At 45.2% G+C, this 18267-nt stretch overlaps 1 protein-coding gene across 2 annotated transcripts in view; it reads left to right on the forward strand.

Annotated features, from left to right (window-relative positions):
* Positions 1–14054, forward strand: part of MAP3K1 (mitogen-activated protein kinase kinase kinase 1) — a 752184-nt gene extending 738130 nt beyond the window's left edge. For both annotated transcript variants that reach the window (XM_069627298.1, XM_069627297.1), the window contains exons 19-20: positions 9022–9153; positions 11557–14054. In XM_069627298.1, the coding sequence (XP_069483399.1) occupies positions 9022–9153; positions 11557–11706 (282 nt within the window). In that variant the 3' untranslated portion in view covers positions 11707–14054. The remainder of the gene's footprint in view (positions 1–9021; positions 9154–11556) is intronic.
* The last annotated feature ends 4213 nt before the right edge of the window (positions 14055–18267 follow it).

Raw genomic sequence — 18267 nt, forward strand, 5'->3', positions numbered from 1 at the left:
GATGCGCCGTCGTCGAGGGCCTCCTCCGACGTCATCCGATGTGATAAGTAGGACGCACGATGCTCGTAGCCTCAGTTCCGTTTTTTCCGCGAACGTGTTGCTTCGTGAATCTCGGTTAACGCCTTGACTCTTTGGAGTTCTGTTCTTCTCGGTTCTTCGAACCTGTTCGTTTTGTGAAAATCCTTCGTGTGAAGATGTCTTCGACCCCGCGTCCGGATTTCAAGAAGTGCGGGGAGTGTTGGTCCAAGATGTCAGTGACGGACTCGCACGACGCCTGCCTCTGGTGCCTCGGGGAGGCCCACGACACGGATGACTGTATCGACTGCCAGTCGCTCACGTCCAAAGCCTTACGCGAACGTAAGAAGTTGTTGTCGGTAGGTCGGGTGTCCAAGCCCAGGAAGTCGAAGTCTGCGGGGCTTTCGACGGATGATTCGAGGGGTGACTCTTCGCGTCATCGTCGGAAGTCTCGTGGGTCTCCTTCTAGGAGTCGGTCTCGCCACTCCTCAGCCTCTTCGAGGCATTCTCAGAAGCGCCGACACCGGTCGTCTTCCAGGTCCTCTTCGGAGGACTCTGCCCGGCACGTCGCTTACCCCACCAGCCGTGCGACGCCGGAGGAATGGGCTTCCTTCGGGAAGAAAATGCTGGCGATTCTTGAGTCGCAGGGTACTAAGCCGTCCGCGCCCCCGAGTGGGGTCGGTCGTGAGAGGTCGAGAGACACCGCTCGCAAGAGTGGTCGGCACCAGTCACGGGAGAGGTCCTGTTCGGACAAGAAGACTCGTTCTCGACGTACCCGTTCCACGTCCCGGTCCTCGACGCGTTCGAGACCGCATGCACCTGTGAGGTCTTCGAGGAAGACATCGACGTCTGAGGCGTCGAGGCCGTCGACAAGCTTTCTCGAGGCTCCGAGGAAGTCGTCGAAGCCGTCGACGCTCAGGTCGTCGAGGGACACGCTCGGGGCTCCGGCTTCGAGGGCTGTGTCGACGCTGCCGATGCTGGAGGCGCTGCATCTGACGTCGACGCCGATTTCCTCGACGCCGATTTCCTCAACGCCGATTTCCTCGACGCCGATCCTCTCGGCGCCGATGCCGGTTCTCTCGACGCCGGCGCTGATTCGCTCGACGCCATCGACGCCTTTCGTGTCGGAGGTACCCCGTGGCACGGGAGAACCCCCTAGGAAGGCTCTGGTTAAGAGCAAGCACTCTCGGGTGCCTTCTTTTCGCCACATGGACTATATTTCAGAGGCGGATGATGATTCTGATGGCCTGGTTCCTAGTCAGGTTCCAGATGAAATTGTCTCGGGCCATAGTCAGTTTGACGATTTGAGACAGTCACTGCATGATGCCAGTGGACTGGACACCTCTCCGGAGGTGGAGTTTTGTAGGCCTGAGCCTGGCTCTCATGCCGATTCCTCGTACCGGCGCCTTATGGCTAGGGTTTGAGTACTTGGGATGGTCTGCTCCCCCATGGGAGTTTGTGCAGGATGATCTGACGGACATCCTTGATGTTGGTCCCCCAACTGATCCGGTACTGCCATTCCATATGGCTTTACAGAGAAGGGCGGCGGCGGCTTGGACTGCTCCGGAGAGTCTCCCGGCGGTGGGCAGATCCTTGTCGCGAAAATACCGTCCAGCCAGTAGCGACCCCTGCTACTTGATCAGGCACCCCACTCCGGAGAGTTTGGTGGTGCAGGCGGCCACGGCCCCGGCAAAGCAGGCGTCGTACCCTACCATCCCTCCTGATAGGGACGACAAACGTTTTGATGGCTGGGCGAAGAAAGTGTTTTCTTCTGGTGGTATGACGCTTCAGGCGGCCAACTCCATTTGTGCCTTGTCTCGTTTCACACACACTCTGTGGAACTGTGTTGCATTAGCGGCTGAACATATTCCCGAAGGGGACGAACGGGATTGTTTCCTTGCTATGGTCCAGGAGGGTAAGGATGCCATGTGTGAGTCCGTTCAGTCGGGTTTGGACTTAGCTGAATGCGTCAGTAGGTCCATGGCGGCGAGCACCGTAATACGCAGGTTTGCCTGGTTGCGGAAGTCGGGGTTTGCTCCTGATGTGCAGCCCGGCTCCTCAACATGCCCTTTGACGGTGAACACCTTTTTGGCAGCAAGGCTGACGAGAGCCTTGAGAGGTTGCAGACCTCAAAAGCTGCAGCGAAGTCGTTGGGCGCTGCAGTTCGCCAACCTCTGCCTTTTCGTCCTAGGGGACAGCAGTGGAGGGGTGGTTCCTTTCGCTATTACTCCTTCAGTAAAGCGAGAGGAGCTGGCAGTCAAAGAGGCCAACGCAGGGGTACCAGAGGTGGACGACGGGGTACCCGTGGTGCCAAGGCCGCTCGGGCAGTTGCCTCTTTGCCCTCAGGTAACGCCGCAGCCGCTCCCATTCAGTCATGAGGCCATGTCCCATGGTTCGCCGGTTGGGGGAAGGCTGGCGCAGCATCTTGTAGAGTGGCAAGCCATTACTTCAGATGTGTGGGTTCTGGAGATCATAACCCACGGCTACTGTCTTCCCTTTCGGCACAGGCCTCGCGACAATCCACCGGGGAACCTCTCTTTGCAGAGTCCGGATCCGCTCCTTGCGCAGGAAATTTAAGCCCTGCTGGAGAAAGGCGCGATAGAACTGGTGCCTGTAGCGGAGAGGAACAAGGGATGGTATTCCCCTTATTTTTTGATTTCGAAGAAAGACGGGGGATTGAGACCCATCATGGACTTGCGCGGTTTGAACAAACTCCTCAGGAAGGACAAGTTCAAGATGGTTACTCTCTCTCAAGTCCTCCAGGCCCTTCAGCTTCAGGACTGGTTGGTGTCACTCGACCTCAAGGATGCTTACTTCCATGTGCCGATCCATCCCAAGCACAAGAAGTACCTGAGGTTCGCGGTTGGCGACTCGCACTTTCAGTTTCGGGTCCTGCCGTTCGGATTGACCTCCGCCCCGAGGGTTTTCACCAAGCTCATGGTGGTGGTGGCAGCGCATCTCAGTCAAGGGGGGATTCTCGTCTACCCCTACCTGGACGATTGGTTGATCAGGGGGAGCTCTCCCGAGCAAGTCCTGGATCATCTGTCCGTCACCTGCCACTCCCTTCACAGGCTGGGCTTCTCCCTCAATTTAAAGAAGTCCCATTTGACACCAACACAGCGGCTCCAGTACATCGGAGCATTGCTGGACACTTCCCTGGGGCAGTGTTTTCCTCCCCAGGTGAGGGCTCTTCACATTCAGCAGATGGTGCACAAGTTTCAGCATGCCCAGACGCTCCCAGCGTTCGAGTTCTTGAGGTTGCTCGGCCTCATGGCATCCTGCATTCTTCTGGTGCCAGAGGCTCGCCTGCGGATGAGATCTTTGCAGTGGGCGCTCAAGATGCAATGGTCGCAGTCCTCCGGCAGGATGTCGGACCCGGTTCAGGTGCCGCCCTCGGTCGCCCGGGACCTTCTGTGGTGGGCCGTCGAAGGCAACTTGATGAAGGGGGCTCCATTTTGGCTTCCCTGGCCGGAGGTGACGATCGTGACGGATGCATCCCTCACGGGTTGGGGAGCTCATGCCAACGGGCTGACAGTCAGCGGTCGTTGGTCTCCGTCGGAGTCCAGACTCCATATCAATCTGTTGGAGCTGAGGGCCGTCAGGCTAGCCCTGAAGGCTTTTCTGCCGACTGTGCGAGGAAAGAGTGTCCTGATCCTGACGGACAACACAGTGGCCATGCACTACCTCAAAAAAAAACTACCTTTTGAAAGGATCAAATAACACAGCACGCGAAAAGAAACAGTTGAAAATGGAACAAAAGATGATTTTCACCCTACACAGTGATGTTACTGGACTTAACGAGTCGATTGATTGGCATAATATATAGCGGCCTTGTAAATATCGGTATACTCATTGCTACAATTTAATTACCAATTTTTTGATGTTAATGTTGGCAATTCTACCGTGAAACTCTAAGGTTCAGATTTCGTGCGCCTTTAGTTTTCCCGACATAACTCTTGCCCCTATTGATGTTCTTAGACCCTTTCGAGTCTTTGTTGTTCCCCCTACTGATTAAGGCATGTTTTACAGACTTGGTGGTGGCTGTACCTTATCTTCTTCACTTTCTTCCCCTTCCACTCCCTGTTAAGATGGCCGCCGGGTTTCACACACTCAAGACACTCTTCTTAAGAGACACGGACATAATAGTAGGACTAACTTGTGGTTTCCTTGACTACTAACCTGCGTCGGCCGCATCGCGCTACTTGTGGATACTCTGTTTAGACCATCAAAGGCGATACACCTTCCTGCCACTTACTCTCCCATACTGGGTAAGTCACTTTACCGATTGACGATCAGCACTTTGCTGCCCTCACATCGATTCTTCTTCATTGACCGTTGTTGTAATTTGATCGTATTTCCCCTAACCTGACTGCACTACTTTGTTATATTTACTGTATCTACAGTGCGGATACCTGGGATTTGCCCCTGATGACCTCCCTGTGGTCTTACCAAGGTAGGATGCCTCCGGGCGTTGATGGGGTATTGGGCGCACCCGACCTTTATCACTATCTCGGCTTTCACAGCAAGGTTTCCCTGCTCCGTGTTGTTCGCCCAACTTGTTAGTAAAACACCGACTCCATGCTTCTCCTCCTGATGCACTGTGACATAGTGGATTGTTACCTTTAATATGCCGTGTCCGGATGTCCTTACACCGTCTGTACTTTGACACTACCTACATTGTTGTGTAGCACGTCCCGCTGAGCCACCGCTGTTGTGTCAATGACCCTTTTTATATGTGGTAATCACCAGTTATGGTTCCCCCTCCCAATGGTGACACGCTTTTACGCTTATTCGCATAGTGGGGGTCTTCTTCCACACTGTTCGCTGTTTTGTTTTCTGTACTACTAGGCTATGTAATAGCTGATACTTTGGGTATTATTTCCCTCTCTTCTTTAGGGCCGTGATTTTGACCACCCTATACCTACTAATGTTAGTAGAGAGCACCCACAGGCACACTATAAGGTAACTATCTTCCCTTATAAGTTGCCCGGTTCATGTTCTGAACTTTCCAAAGTATATAACTATTTAATAGTTAGCATTTGATGTTTGCTGTTTTTTATTTCTTGCAGGTGCTATGATAATGTAGTGGCATTATTGTTTTTCATCTCTATTGTCAAATAGGATATACTATAATGTACTCCCTCCTGATGAATGTTCCACACCTTGCTCTCTAGGAACAGAAACATGTCGAGACGTATCTCTGAACTTTAAACAGAGATTATAATTTATGACACATTTATCCATATTTGGATGGGTACCTTGTTATTTAGGTTGAAAAGTACCCTTAGTGGTCGTATTTTTGATATAACACCACTTTCATCTGGCCTTCAGAGCCTGTTATGTATTTCCTATTGCTGCTTTCTACATGGGACTTGACAATGTCTGTATTTTTGATCTATTTATTTAATTGATGTTTTAATCTTGATGGACTGTTGATTATTAAAATTTGATATTGGCTTTTTTTAACCTTTTTTGGTCCCTCCTAATGTTTTACTGAGAGTGTTTACACCACACACCTCTAGTACCCGCTTTACAACTTTGTCTCCCTATACGCATATCCCTATCCTCCCGGATATGGACAAAGTATACACTGCTAATTGTGATTAGACAGTAGTATACCGGGTTTCCTCTCCTTGTAAATAGCTTGCAAGTGGGTACCATTAAAGGTTACCTGGCGGCGCTGTCCATCTTTAAGCGCTCGTCTGAAGAGTGTTCTTACTTTAAAATCCCTTTAATTTCACAGTTTCTGAAAGGGCTCACTAATGTGTTCCCTCCGTCACCTTTCCTGGTGCCCGGTTGGGATTTAAACCTTGTTCTTAAGTTTCTTATGGGTGCTCCGTTTGAGCCTTTACATTCTTGCCCTTTGAGGCTGTTAACTCTGAAAACTGTGTTTTTAGTTGCGGTTACTTCCGCTCGCAGAGTGAGTGAGTTACAGGCACTTTCAGTTAAGCCACCCTTCACTGTATTTCACAAGGACAGGGTTGTCCTTAGAGTTCGTCCTTCTTTTCTTCCGAAGGTAGTGACGGAATTTCATTTGGCCCAGAAGGTTGTTCTTCCGGCATTCTATCCTCCTCCGCATCCTGGTAAGGAAGAGGAGAGGCTCCATAGGCTTGATCCTAGGAGAGCTTTAAGCTTTTATGTTTCACGCATGTCCCGGGTCAGAGTGGACGATCAACTCTTTATTGGTTACGCTGGAAAGCGTTTGGGGCAAGCTGTGACGAAACAGACTTTGTCTCGCTGGATTATTTTGGCCATCTCGGAGTGCTACCGCTTGGCGGGTAAGGACCCACCGGCTGGCTTGCGGGCCCATTCTACCAGGGGTATGGCTGCGTCTACTGCTCTGCAGAGGGGTGTTCCTATTCGCAACATCTGTGATGCAGCCACCTGGGCTTCAGTACATACATTTGTACGTCACTATTCCCTCGATTCCATCAGAGCACAGGATCTGGCCTTTGGCAAGGCGGTCCTTTGCTCTATTTGATTGGCTATTCTAAATTTTGATTCTAAATTCTTTCCCTCCTCCTTGCTCTGGTACTGCTTTGGGAGTCTGTCATAGATATGGAATACGTCGGAGGACCCAATCCCCTCGAAGAACAAGTTACTTTCTTACCTGGTAACGTTCTTTCGATGGGATGGTCCGACGACGTATTCCATATCGCTCCCGCCCTGCCTTCCCCGCTGCAGAATTTCTTTTGCGATTGCAGCTTACGTTCCGCAAGGCTTTGTGTCTGACTGGCAGTTGACTAGTGTCACACGTTCTGGGGGAAAAAACTACAACTGAGGCTACGGGCGTCGTGCGTCCTACTTATCACATCGGATGACGTCGGAGGAGGCCCTCGACGACGGCGCATCGACGTCATCGACGCAGGACGCAGACGCCGAAAAAAGTTTCCGAAGCAGCACAGCTGTGGTGATTACATGTCATAGATATGGAATACGTCGTCGGACCATCCCATCGAAAGAACGTTACCAGGTAAGAAAGTAACTTGTTCTTTTTTCTTATCTGCTGTAAGATTTCGGTGTCAAAACTGCTGTAGCACTTCTGAAACCTAGTTTGGCCATACTGGCTATCCTTGCATCTCATACCTTAGCTGCAGTTCGGATTCTTGGCTGCTGGGCATCCTTCCGGAGCCGTCCTCTTCCTCCCCCAGGCCTCCTCGCTGAAAAGGCTGCTATGTCAGTGAAGAGACCGTCTCTGGTATGCTTAAACACTACTTTCTTATTTTCACACATTGGTTTAGGGAGCTGTTGTTGCGCAGAAGCATAATGGGACATGGTGCTGTCCTGGATTGCTTCACCAGCATCTTGATCATGTGACTATTTTCGTTTTATTGGCTGCAATTGAGTCATTGGCGTGTGCTTTACCACATTCCTCTCATCAGGTGGCCATCTTTGCAGTTCCCATTACTCCTGCTGGTGAGTTCCACCCTGGGAAGACCCATCTTTCTTCTTTTTTGGCGGCTGGGTCGTCATTGGTCTGGGGTTTTAAGTCCCTGGCTGACCAGATCCTGTAAACCGCGTCTGTAAAAGAGCTATACTCGTTGGGTTTTTTCGTCTTTCCTGACCACTCTTCTCATGAACTACCACTGTGGCTACTTACCTTTGGGTTGTGGCTTTGAAATATTTTCATGGGCCTGCCTAGGGTCCCTGAAGCATCAGGCCAAAGACTGCAATTTTAGCAGGTTCCACTGGTTGTCTAAAGTCTTGTATTGCACTCCTTTCTTTGAAAAATGCCTGGTTTCAATGTATAACTGCAAAGTATTATAGTGTCTATGTTTAGGTGTGTAATGAGATGGTGCTATTCGTCTAAACGTAGTTTTATTGTTTGTGGCCTCTGGATTTGTGTGTTCTCAAGTGTTTCCCCTTTTTCCTCTGTTGGTCCTACATTTACTGGGAGTTGTGCATTTGTATTATGTCCTAGAAGCTTACAAATACTGTGACTGTGTTTAGTGTTGGCACATGATGCTCTTGATTATGCCCAAGTGACTGTATTATTCTAGGTCTAGGCTCCTCTTTTCTTCCCACCCCTTAGACAATATGTACTGTGTGTCACCGGAGAATTGACTTACATTTTAGTGTTAGGATACGGTTGGGTCTTAAATGACCCTTACTGATGTTATACATGCACTGTGTTCACATTGCGTGTTATGTTTAAGCGATAGTACTTCTTTTGTTACATGATGCATATTCTATTTGTAATTTTAAGTAGTATGTTTTTCAGATATTGGATTGGGTTGTTTTCATTGGTTAACTGTGTACTCATTGTAGTCACTACCAGCCCCCTTCCTTCCTGGAGTGAAGCCTGACTGCTTGGCCGCAGTTACTGTCTGTAGAGAGGTTTGTTTACCTTTTAGATCGGACTGCTTTCTTACCATTAGTTTAGACTGTTACTCAGCCCTCATCAGGGTGGCTCAAAAATCACCCTGACAAGATGGTTTTAAAGTGTCTTGTTGAATCATTCTTTCTCTTTTGACCGTGGTGAATCGGAAAGTAGGCAGGTACCATTTGAAAGAAAAAAAACTGGGTGCAACATGTTTTAAAACGATATCAGCTGTTCTATTGTCTATGAAGTTTGTTGTCTTTTGTTGTTTTCCTAGAACTCTTGAACCATGCGGTTCACTTGACCTATGCTTTTTGATGATAGTTAAAAGTGACAAATTGAATAAACATCTACAATTCTATCCTGTCATGCAACTCCGTTAAATAAACCAAACTCCCTATTATAATGAACAGTTGGAATACCTAATATGGATGTATCCTTTCTGGGCGAGAGCCTTTTTTTATAGCTATTGAGTCCGTTTATTAGACCACCTTGAATAACACAAACATACAGTGCATAAACCGTACTACTGCCTTTCCTACATACCTGCGTTTTCTTTTTTTGTAATGTTCTGTTCTGCATGTTGGCAAAAGCGCTTTATAAATTCAAATAAATCAACATTGATTTGGTAACCCGGTACCACAAACTATATATATAACTAATGGTTGAGCTCCCTTTATTTGTAGGTTCTTCGAGGCCAGCAATATGGAAGAAGCTGTGATGTATGGAGTGTTGGCTGTGGGATTATAGAAATGTCTTGCGCCAAACCTCCCTGGAATGCTGAAAAACACTCCAATCACCTTGCTCTTATATTTAAGGTGAGACATTTGTTGTGAATTTTAAGAACAATAAAATGCAAGACTACCATTATGTTGATTTGAATTATATGTTGAGTTGATTTGGAATAGTACCCACCAGTGTATTACTGTTTATTAATGTGCTCAACTGATATGGTGCAAATGGCATGACCAGGCGTGCATTGAGGTGACTAGTCTGTTGATGTCTACAGTTATCACATTTGTTAAAATTATTTGCCATGTGGTGAACCTTACAGGTGTACACATGGAACAGGTCATCAAACTCATTCCTGTGGCATTGTTGATGGAAGCCACCATGGGACTCGACATCAACATGGTCTCCTGTGAGTTTGACCTATGCCGGCTGGGACACATGCACTGCCTTCACATTTCCCTACACACATCATGTGCTTTTGTACTCACCTGGTTATGGGTGGCTACCTGCTCCCACCGCTGCTGTTCCAAATTCCCTCTATCCCTTCTGTGTGAAAGATGCTTGCCACTTTCTCCTCCAAGGGAGTAAGGTTTGTTTCACACTGCGCCTCACCTGAGGGTATCTGGGCGCAATACAGGTTAATGCAGTTTCTTTATTACACATGGTTAGACAGGAAAACTTAATAAAATATAACATTATATACATGGCAAAAAACGGAAGTAGAGTGACAGAATTACATGGCAGAATGGTAAAAAAAGGTGCATGAAAGTAATGTCGTATTTACAAAATACAGCAGTATGGTGAAGAGACGGCATAAGGGATAGATGATGTGCGCGGGCAGGATCGAGGTACTCTAATATGGGTTGTTGTTGGTAATCAATCAGTTCTTCGTGTTTCTGGAGCTATGGGGGGACTGGTTAGTTCTGATGCTTGGGGGTGGGGGGTCGTGTTCCAAAATTGTGCAGCGAGTACTGGGAAACTATTGCCCCCCAGTTTTTTTTTACTTTAAATCCAGGGATTTGTAGAAGGCCAGAGCAAGCTGATCTTGTTAGTCTGGCATAGTGTTTCTGGCCAAATCTATCTGAGAGATATTGAGGGGCGGAATTGTTGAGGCATTTGAAAGCGAGTGTTGCAGTTTTAAGTTGAATTCTTTTTTTTTTATAGAGAGCCATTTGTGTTCCCTTCTAAGTGTGGAAATAAGTTGTCTGCGGGGGAAACCAGTGGCTGTCCTAAGGGTGTTATTTTGCAGGATATGCTATTTCTGGATGATTTATTTGATATCTCCTAGGTATAGACCATTGCAGTAGTCCATTTTCGAGAGGACTAGTGCTCTGGCTAAGGTGGTGCAGCTTTTATTCGAGAGGAAGGGTTTGCATGCTCGGATGAGCCTACTTGTGTACATGCTGTGGCTTCTGGTGAGAAGTGGAAGAGAGATGGTTGCAGTGGCTCCACTGTGCCACTTCAAGTGGAAGTCGCCTCACAGTGATGAGCGCGTGGAAACGCGCCTTGAGGTCATTCCACCTCTTCCTACAGTCTTACACGTCCTTCTGCACAGTGGCCACTGCCACTGTGTTGTCTCTTATGTTGGCCCATATTGTACTCTTGCTGCGGACAGATGGTTTTTTTGGTGATTTGCTCCAAACATATCCGCATTGGCCACCACCTCATCTGTCAATACCTGCAGCTCCGCCTCATCGAATTTGAGTTTGTGAACCCTGAATTCTGGCACTCTTGTCTTCCCGCTTATCTCTTGGCATGTGTCCACAAAGGTTGGTAGCTGAATAGCAAAAGGAAATGGTGGTTTGAAGATGGATTATGTTTTTTAAAGATGACCACCACTGAGCTTCCTGTTTGCAAAATAATGCTGCTTCTGCCCAGCAGTAATTCTGCTATTTTTTCTTTTTGATAGTGATGGTAATTCTGCAGAAATTTGGCAGATTTACTGCTGTAAGTTGATTTTCCGCTGTAATTACCATTACCGCTGATGGTTTGTTCATGCTCCTGATTCTGTCCGGCGGGATTACCAACCTACTTGTAATGAGGCCCACTTGGTCTTGTTTTACCTGGTTTCCGATAAAATTACCATGGCACAATTCTTAGTTACATTTTTTTTTTAGTCCTGAGTACCAGTGATTGAAGTCCCTGCACTCTTGGTCAAGATATGGGTATTACCCTTAATAAACTCTGTACAAGCTATATCTTTTACATTGTTTTATGCTAGTTTGTATTATGAAGTTAACAATCTTTGAGTTATTAACTTAATATATACTAATAGGGAATTTTAATGTGCCTTTCAGCAATGTAAAACGTGCTCTGAAGACATATGGTAGCAAGCAAAATTATGTATTTTCCCATTCCAAAATTGGCACCGGTTTGTTCAGAACAGTGGCATAATAGAAAAACAGACTAAAAGTAATTTTAATGATACTAAAAAGGAAATAATGAATTGATGTGACCGAAGACTTTAATTTTCCTTTCCATCTTTTCAGATTGCTAGTGCAACTACAGCTCCAGCAATCCCACCACACCTGTCTCCTGGTTTAAGAGATGTGACTCTTCGGTGTCTGGAACTTCAGCCACAGGATAGGCCTCCTTCAAGGGAGCTCCTGAAACACCCAGTCTTCCGAACTACATGGTAGCAAATTATGCAACAGGATAACTGTGAAAGTAATGCTACTGAAGACACAGGACCTTGATGGCTATGCAGCTACATGTATTCTGTTGGCCTTAATGTTGTCGAAAATAAGCCCTGCTGAGGATCCCTATCCGAACATGTGATTGACAAATCAATATTTTTATTGTAGCTTAGTAAGCAGGAAGTCAACACTTATCAACAATGTCAGTTGTGCCTTTGGAAATATCTTGGGCCCTGCAAGGTGAAAAGCTATTTCTTGACACCAGCATGGGTACAAAGCAGGAACATAAAGGTTTATTTTGTAGCACTTTTTCATCCATATCTAGTTGTCAGGAAGAATACTGTTCCAGCAATCCAGTTTATTAAGGCAGTTCTGTTCAGTGTATCGTTTATAGCGACAAAAAAGCTACATGTTGCTTAATTTATCTCAGCCCGTGTTCAGGATGTTAAAATGCCATTTTTAAAGTAACCTACTGTAAATTGATATGTTGCAAAGCATGTTTTCCTGCATAAGAATTTAGTTCCTGTTTTTTTCATGTTGGTTGTCTGTGGTTCGCAGCTCTTTGCACTGTAGCCCATTAATTTCTGAATTTTAAAAATTATACTTAATTTTTAGCTTTTTTGTCAAGGTTCAGGGAACTGTGATCATTTTGTATACAAAAAAATCAGTTTTTAGAACTAGTTTGAGTCTTGCTTCTCTTAATTTACTTTTTCCAAGCTTTGGAAATTTGGAGTAGGTAAATGATAACTTTTTTAATGCTGCAGTTAATATTGCCGATATAGAAAAAAACATGCTCCAGCTTGGCAATAAATTGCATAGAAATATTGTTAGATACTGTTCTGTTACAGTTTGAGCCTTTTTCATGTAACATTTTCTCATGTAAAGAACTGCAACCTTTTAAAACCAAAATCAAGTCTTACCTTTTGTATAATACTGTCACTGACTTAATTTGCATCATCGATGCAGCATCAGCTGTTTTCCTTCTGTCATACATCGTCTGTGTAGCATCTTTTGAAGAAGCAAATCAGTTTTGCTTTAAAAGATAGCATTTGATGTAGTAAATGCTCTAATTTTAGACTGATTTTAAGAAGTTATGAACTTTACTTGAAATTATGATTAGGTGAAATGTGATAACGCCTACCCTGCAATGTGTTTGTAATGATTTCTTGTATAGTTTATTTTTAAAGTTTTATTTTTAAGGCGGGTTTCTGGATTTTGATGCATGTTATTCTTTCTGAAGGAAAATGGCAGCTGTTCTTTCGTTCTTGGTGGGTCTTTGTAAACTGAATGTATGTGCAAAACGTTTTTTAACTCTTCAGAAGCGGGTTGCTTTACAAAAAGGTGGAATAAGATTGGTTATTCTTAAAGCCTCAGGACAACTCAATAAGCTATAATACATTGCTGAAATGGAGCATGTAAAATAGTGTGTAAATTGAAAGTTAAGTGTAGGTGTACAAAAATAGTGCATGCGAGTATGAAAAACAGTATGCGCAATGTATTTTTTATTAATTTACATTCCTTAGATTCTAAGTACTGGTGCTTTCGAAGAGTTGAAAAATGGTTCCTAAATGTGAAGTTTGGTAGCTGTAACTGTACATTACTTGACCCCCATTTTTTACCACTGAAATTGTTCTCAGTTTCTTCCAAGTCCTTATGTGTAAGCTTTAAAAAATAAGGTGTAATCTTGCCGTTTTGTATACTGGAAGATCACTCGTCAGGTAATTATTTTTCTGGCACCATCTTAAACTGATGAACCTCAGTTAATAAGTATTACTCTGTAGATCACAAAATCTACCATGTTTCAAACTGCCTCTAGATGTCAAAATGCATTTCGTTCCGATTACTTTGAATTTCCTTCTGCTTACTGGTAACTGTGGTATTTGTTTTTGTTTGTTTATTTTAATACTGATTGATGTAATCTTATTTGTTTTCCTTTGGATCAAAGCTGGACTGAAAATTATATTGTATAATTATTGTGCGGTTTTAAATGTTATTTGGTACTGGCTAAGTTGTAAATAATGTCTACTGCTGTATATTCCAGTTTCTACTACCTCAGGTTTCCTATAGAATTCTTCTACCAAAGTTCACTTTCACAATGAGACTAGATTTACTATGATTCCTAAGACTTCCATGGCTTAAGGGCTGACTTCTTTTGGCACCTTACTGTGCAAGCAAATTTTACTGAAATCTCTGGGTTAAGAAAATTGGCTTAAATGTATCCTTTATTTTAAATATATTGAGATATTTTAATTATTAAAAGTTTTTACCCCATTGAACCAATTTTATAGCATAATTTGTACCTATTTTTGGTGTTATTGTCTTTATAGTAAATAAAAGTTTTTGAACAAGTACTGGATTTTTATTTTTTAATTTTGCTATCATCTGTGTCAAATGATATACGGACCAGACTTTAAACACTGAAAGGGTTTTGGAGCCTTCCTATTCAAATAATTTAATATGGGTAGTGTTTGGGGTACCATATAAAATACCATATCAAATATTCACTTTAACAGGGAGGATGCAGCCACAAGATAATCTTCTAAAGCCCAATCCTTAAATTCTCCAGCAGAAGCTTTGTGGGGATGGGCCTTTAATTACATACCCAAAACAGGCTCACCACTTAAGAAGCAAGTACACGTTGTACATAAAGCAAGTTTATTGAACAAAGCTCTGGGCAGGGGTTAGATGGTGTTGCAGGACCAAACTAACCCAAGTCTCAACAATGCAACATCAGTTGGCATTTTATATACTTTTTCCAACAATTTAAAACACTCCCAGATACCTTATTACAACCCACCCCCCCTCTCCCCAAATATGATGGGACAAAATCTCTTCAAAGAAATCCCATCTTTACCCAATTCTTTCATTTTTATTGACCAGTCTTATCTTAATTATCTTCAGATCATATTCAAGACACACCTCTTCTTGGGATTCATCCATAGTAGTTCATGACGTCAGAACATGGTTAAACATCAGTACTGAAAACATACTTCATTGCTAGCAGTAACTGGCCTAAGGCTTTTAACTTTGTGTGATTGAACATGGTCCGCTTACATATTTTAGCAAATAGAGGAAGGTCTGCATAAACAGGATTTTCTTTGAACTACTGATTGTGATTTCAATTCCCCAGACTCCTGGCATCTCTAAAAGACAACCTTATTTATGTGGCCACATACAGCCACTGATGACCTGCAAAAACACTTAGCCACCGGATACCCTGGCCTCTGGCCTCATGTTTATTACCACCAAACAAATGACTAACCCCCTCTAAAGATTTTAATACAAAGGGTGAGATAACATCTGTTCCATTGCAGGATTGTAAACCATGCCCTGTTCGTACGCGACCTTCTTACTAGGTAACTCATTCTTCTTTCCATCAAGAATGTCCATGCTACTTAGAATTCATGTGCAACAGCTAACCGTGGAGCAAAGCACCCCATTGTGTGGATCTTGTTTGTATGTTTGCAGTTTTAGTATTGTATCTTTCTAGGTGCGTGAAAATCTAATATGAATACATTCTAAACAATTGTAACACTAAATGTAACATATCCCATCCATAATTAACTTAATTCGATTCATATGGATTTGCAACACTACCCAAAATGCGCTGCCATCCCTCCTTCATCAATATGGCGTGTGCAACATGAATCCCTGTAATAATAAGGACCCTCCTTCACCACCCAGACATTCCCCCTTTAGTTAATACTTGAACTAAAAAAAATCATAATCATCTTCTTGGGGAACATCTCTACAACCATCTCTCACCCCGCTCTCGATATGGGCATACTCTTCCGCTGAATCAACCCAACTCATGCTGCCACCATTTCTGCAATCTTCCTGCCACTCCACAGTTTGAGTACCCGTATGGGATGAAGTAGTGGTGGCCCTTGCCTTGGACAGGGTAACGGTCATCATGGCAGTAACAGTTGGTAGCTGGGCAGAGCTACAACGTAGGATTCGTTGGCAGGAACAAGAACAATAAGTAAAAAGACTAAAATAGTCCTCAGAATCTTCACACCAAGGCCTTAACCAAGGAGATCCCCACGAAAATAGTGAACCCATGAGTCGTTGGTGATCCCAGTCTCCGTTTCTATGATCACTTTGTTTATGCAGGGCAGCAATAGTTCTGGTGAGCGCGCCATTTTCGGTGTCATTGGGAGGCTCAAATGTGCAGCAGCTACTCCCGATTTTCCAGCATACTCCGCCCTCCGTTGCTGTCAAGAGGTTGAGTATGTACAGATTTTGTAAAGTTGGGAGCCTCAGTGACCATAACTCTTCCTTAATGGCTCTAAATGCTGACTCAGAAGTGTTCACGAAGAGCAAGAGTTAATACCTGGTCACCTGGAGCCATTTGTCATTTGCCGCTGCTTGGACGCCAGGTGCCAGGCGGGAGGTAAAAAAGTCTGTGTGGCTAAACATGTGATAATGCTGCTGAGAGGTAGTTGAACTTTTTCCTTCATTGTAATTGTCTGGGATTTTCACCGTTTGGATGGCACAAAATCGGGTGCTCCTCAGGAATCACAAGGGCGGGCACATCAAGGCTAGAGAGACTGCACACACCTCGCCAAGCTGGAGGCAGCCAAATCTGCAATGTGTAGTGTTACTGCAGTCCCCATTTGTGCAAACAAGCACTGTGCGATCGTCCTTAAAACATAGAGAAAAATGGGTAAGTGTTTGTATCTTGGCAGGTTTATCTGGCTCTTTAAGCCACATCAGATACTGCAAATGATTTCTCTTAAACTCTTCACCCCTTGTCACGATCCATGCCCCTGACCCCCTCAGGTATAACAGCCCCCTGGCAGCAGTGGGGCTAAGGTCCTTCACACTGGCCCCGAGGCCTTAAAACTCCATCAGAAACATATATGGAGTCAGTCCTGGCGCCAGGTTCATTATCAGGAATAAAGCAATACCAGTTTTGGACCTTAATCCAACATGGAGGCCTATTACACAGCTCAGTTCTTTAGAACCGAGCCATGCAGTCTAACGTTTTGGGTGTGGCTGGGCCTGGAACTAATTGGCCTGGAACTACTTTACCTGGGCTATTTAAACCACACCCGAACATGCTTCACTTTATTCTGCAGTCCTGCAGCGTAACGCTCACCATGTCCAGCTCCTGCTCATCTGCTTCTCCGGCGGTCCGATCCTGAAGCCCTAGATCCGGATTCCATTCATATCCTGGAAGAATAAGAACAGCATTAGCAAGCAAGAACACTTACCTGTGAAGTGACCAGTCTTGAATTCATCCTGCACTTCGCTTACCTCGCCCATCTCCGGAGTTCGTCGCAACCTGCAAAGGTAAAGAAACAAGGAACGCATTAATAACAATTCTTACCTGGGCAAGCAGCAAGTCCTGGCAGCACCCTGCGCTTCTCTTACCTCGCCCATCTCCGGGTTTCACCGCAACCTGCAAGGGAGAAGGAACAAGGTCAGCATTAACAAAGCACTTAACTGGGCAAGCAGCGCTTCGATCGCTCATAACTCCGGAACATCACCGCAACCTGTACAAAGAGAAGAGAACACAGGTTAGCAATTAACACCAATAAACAGTGCAGTGCTCCGCACATCAATAACTCACTGTGGTCTTCGCCATCGGTGTGGCAACTCCGAGATCACAACCATCCCTGTGAAAACAAAAAGAGACATTGTTAGGGAACAGCGTAGTGGAGCAAGACGCCGAGAAGACAGAGAAAACAGAGGGAAAGAAAGAGACAGAATAAAGAAGGAAAAGGCATAACTCACCTGGAAGACAGCAAGCAGAGTCGGAGTCACAGCTGGTCTGGACCCGACGTAAGGGCACATGGACCAGTGAAGCAACTAGGTCCATGCAACGCCCGCACCAACCATGCGCCCCTGCACAGAGACGCAGGACGGAGAGCTCAATGCACAAAAACCGAAGGCAAGCAATGATCCCAAGGGAGGGGATTTGGACCAGAGGGAGTTAGGAGTCCACACATCACAGAACCAGTATCTTAACCCTCCATTCTCCTGTTATAGGTGCTACCCAACGTCTGGCATATAACCAAGCAGAGAGGGGTCCGGGATAGCGCTTGGACCTCCATCCAGTATCGTGTGGCGCCCCCGTGGATACCAGGTGAGCGTAACACCCCTTGCTCCCATCGATTTGTTTAGAAAAAATAGCTCCTTCCAAGATCAATTGAACCCTTTGAATACACCAAATATGTTTGTGTTCTGCGTCTGCACACTCTGCCATTGATCAATCATCATTTGGTATGATTGATGCTGTAATTGACTGCCCTTTAAACTGCCCTCAAACTCTGCATAGGGATAAGTGCACTAGACATAGTGCATCTGCTACCTCTATCTCACTCTGGATAACACCCTAGGAATGCCAGAAGCATGATGGGTGAGAGATCAGATGTAGCAATATCCCACTGATCTCTTGCCCCATCTTCCTCAAATGGCCACACCATATGTTATCAGTATCAAAAAACCATGTGCATTCATTATGGGATATAACTTAGTGTACAATCTTAAACATTCCTTTTCTTATACAAAATGTAAACTCCAGATCTCCATTTGCACCCCCTTTGCACTGAAACGAAC

The sequence above is a fragment of the Ambystoma mexicanum genome, chromosome 6p (assembly GCF_040938575.1).
Source record: "Ambystoma mexicanum isolate Mex_15411 chromosome 6p, UKY_AmexF1_1, whole genome shotgun sequence".
Taxonomy (NCBI): domain Eukaryota; kingdom Metazoa; phylum Chordata; class Amphibia; order Caudata; family Ambystomatidae; genus Ambystoma; species Ambystoma mexicanum.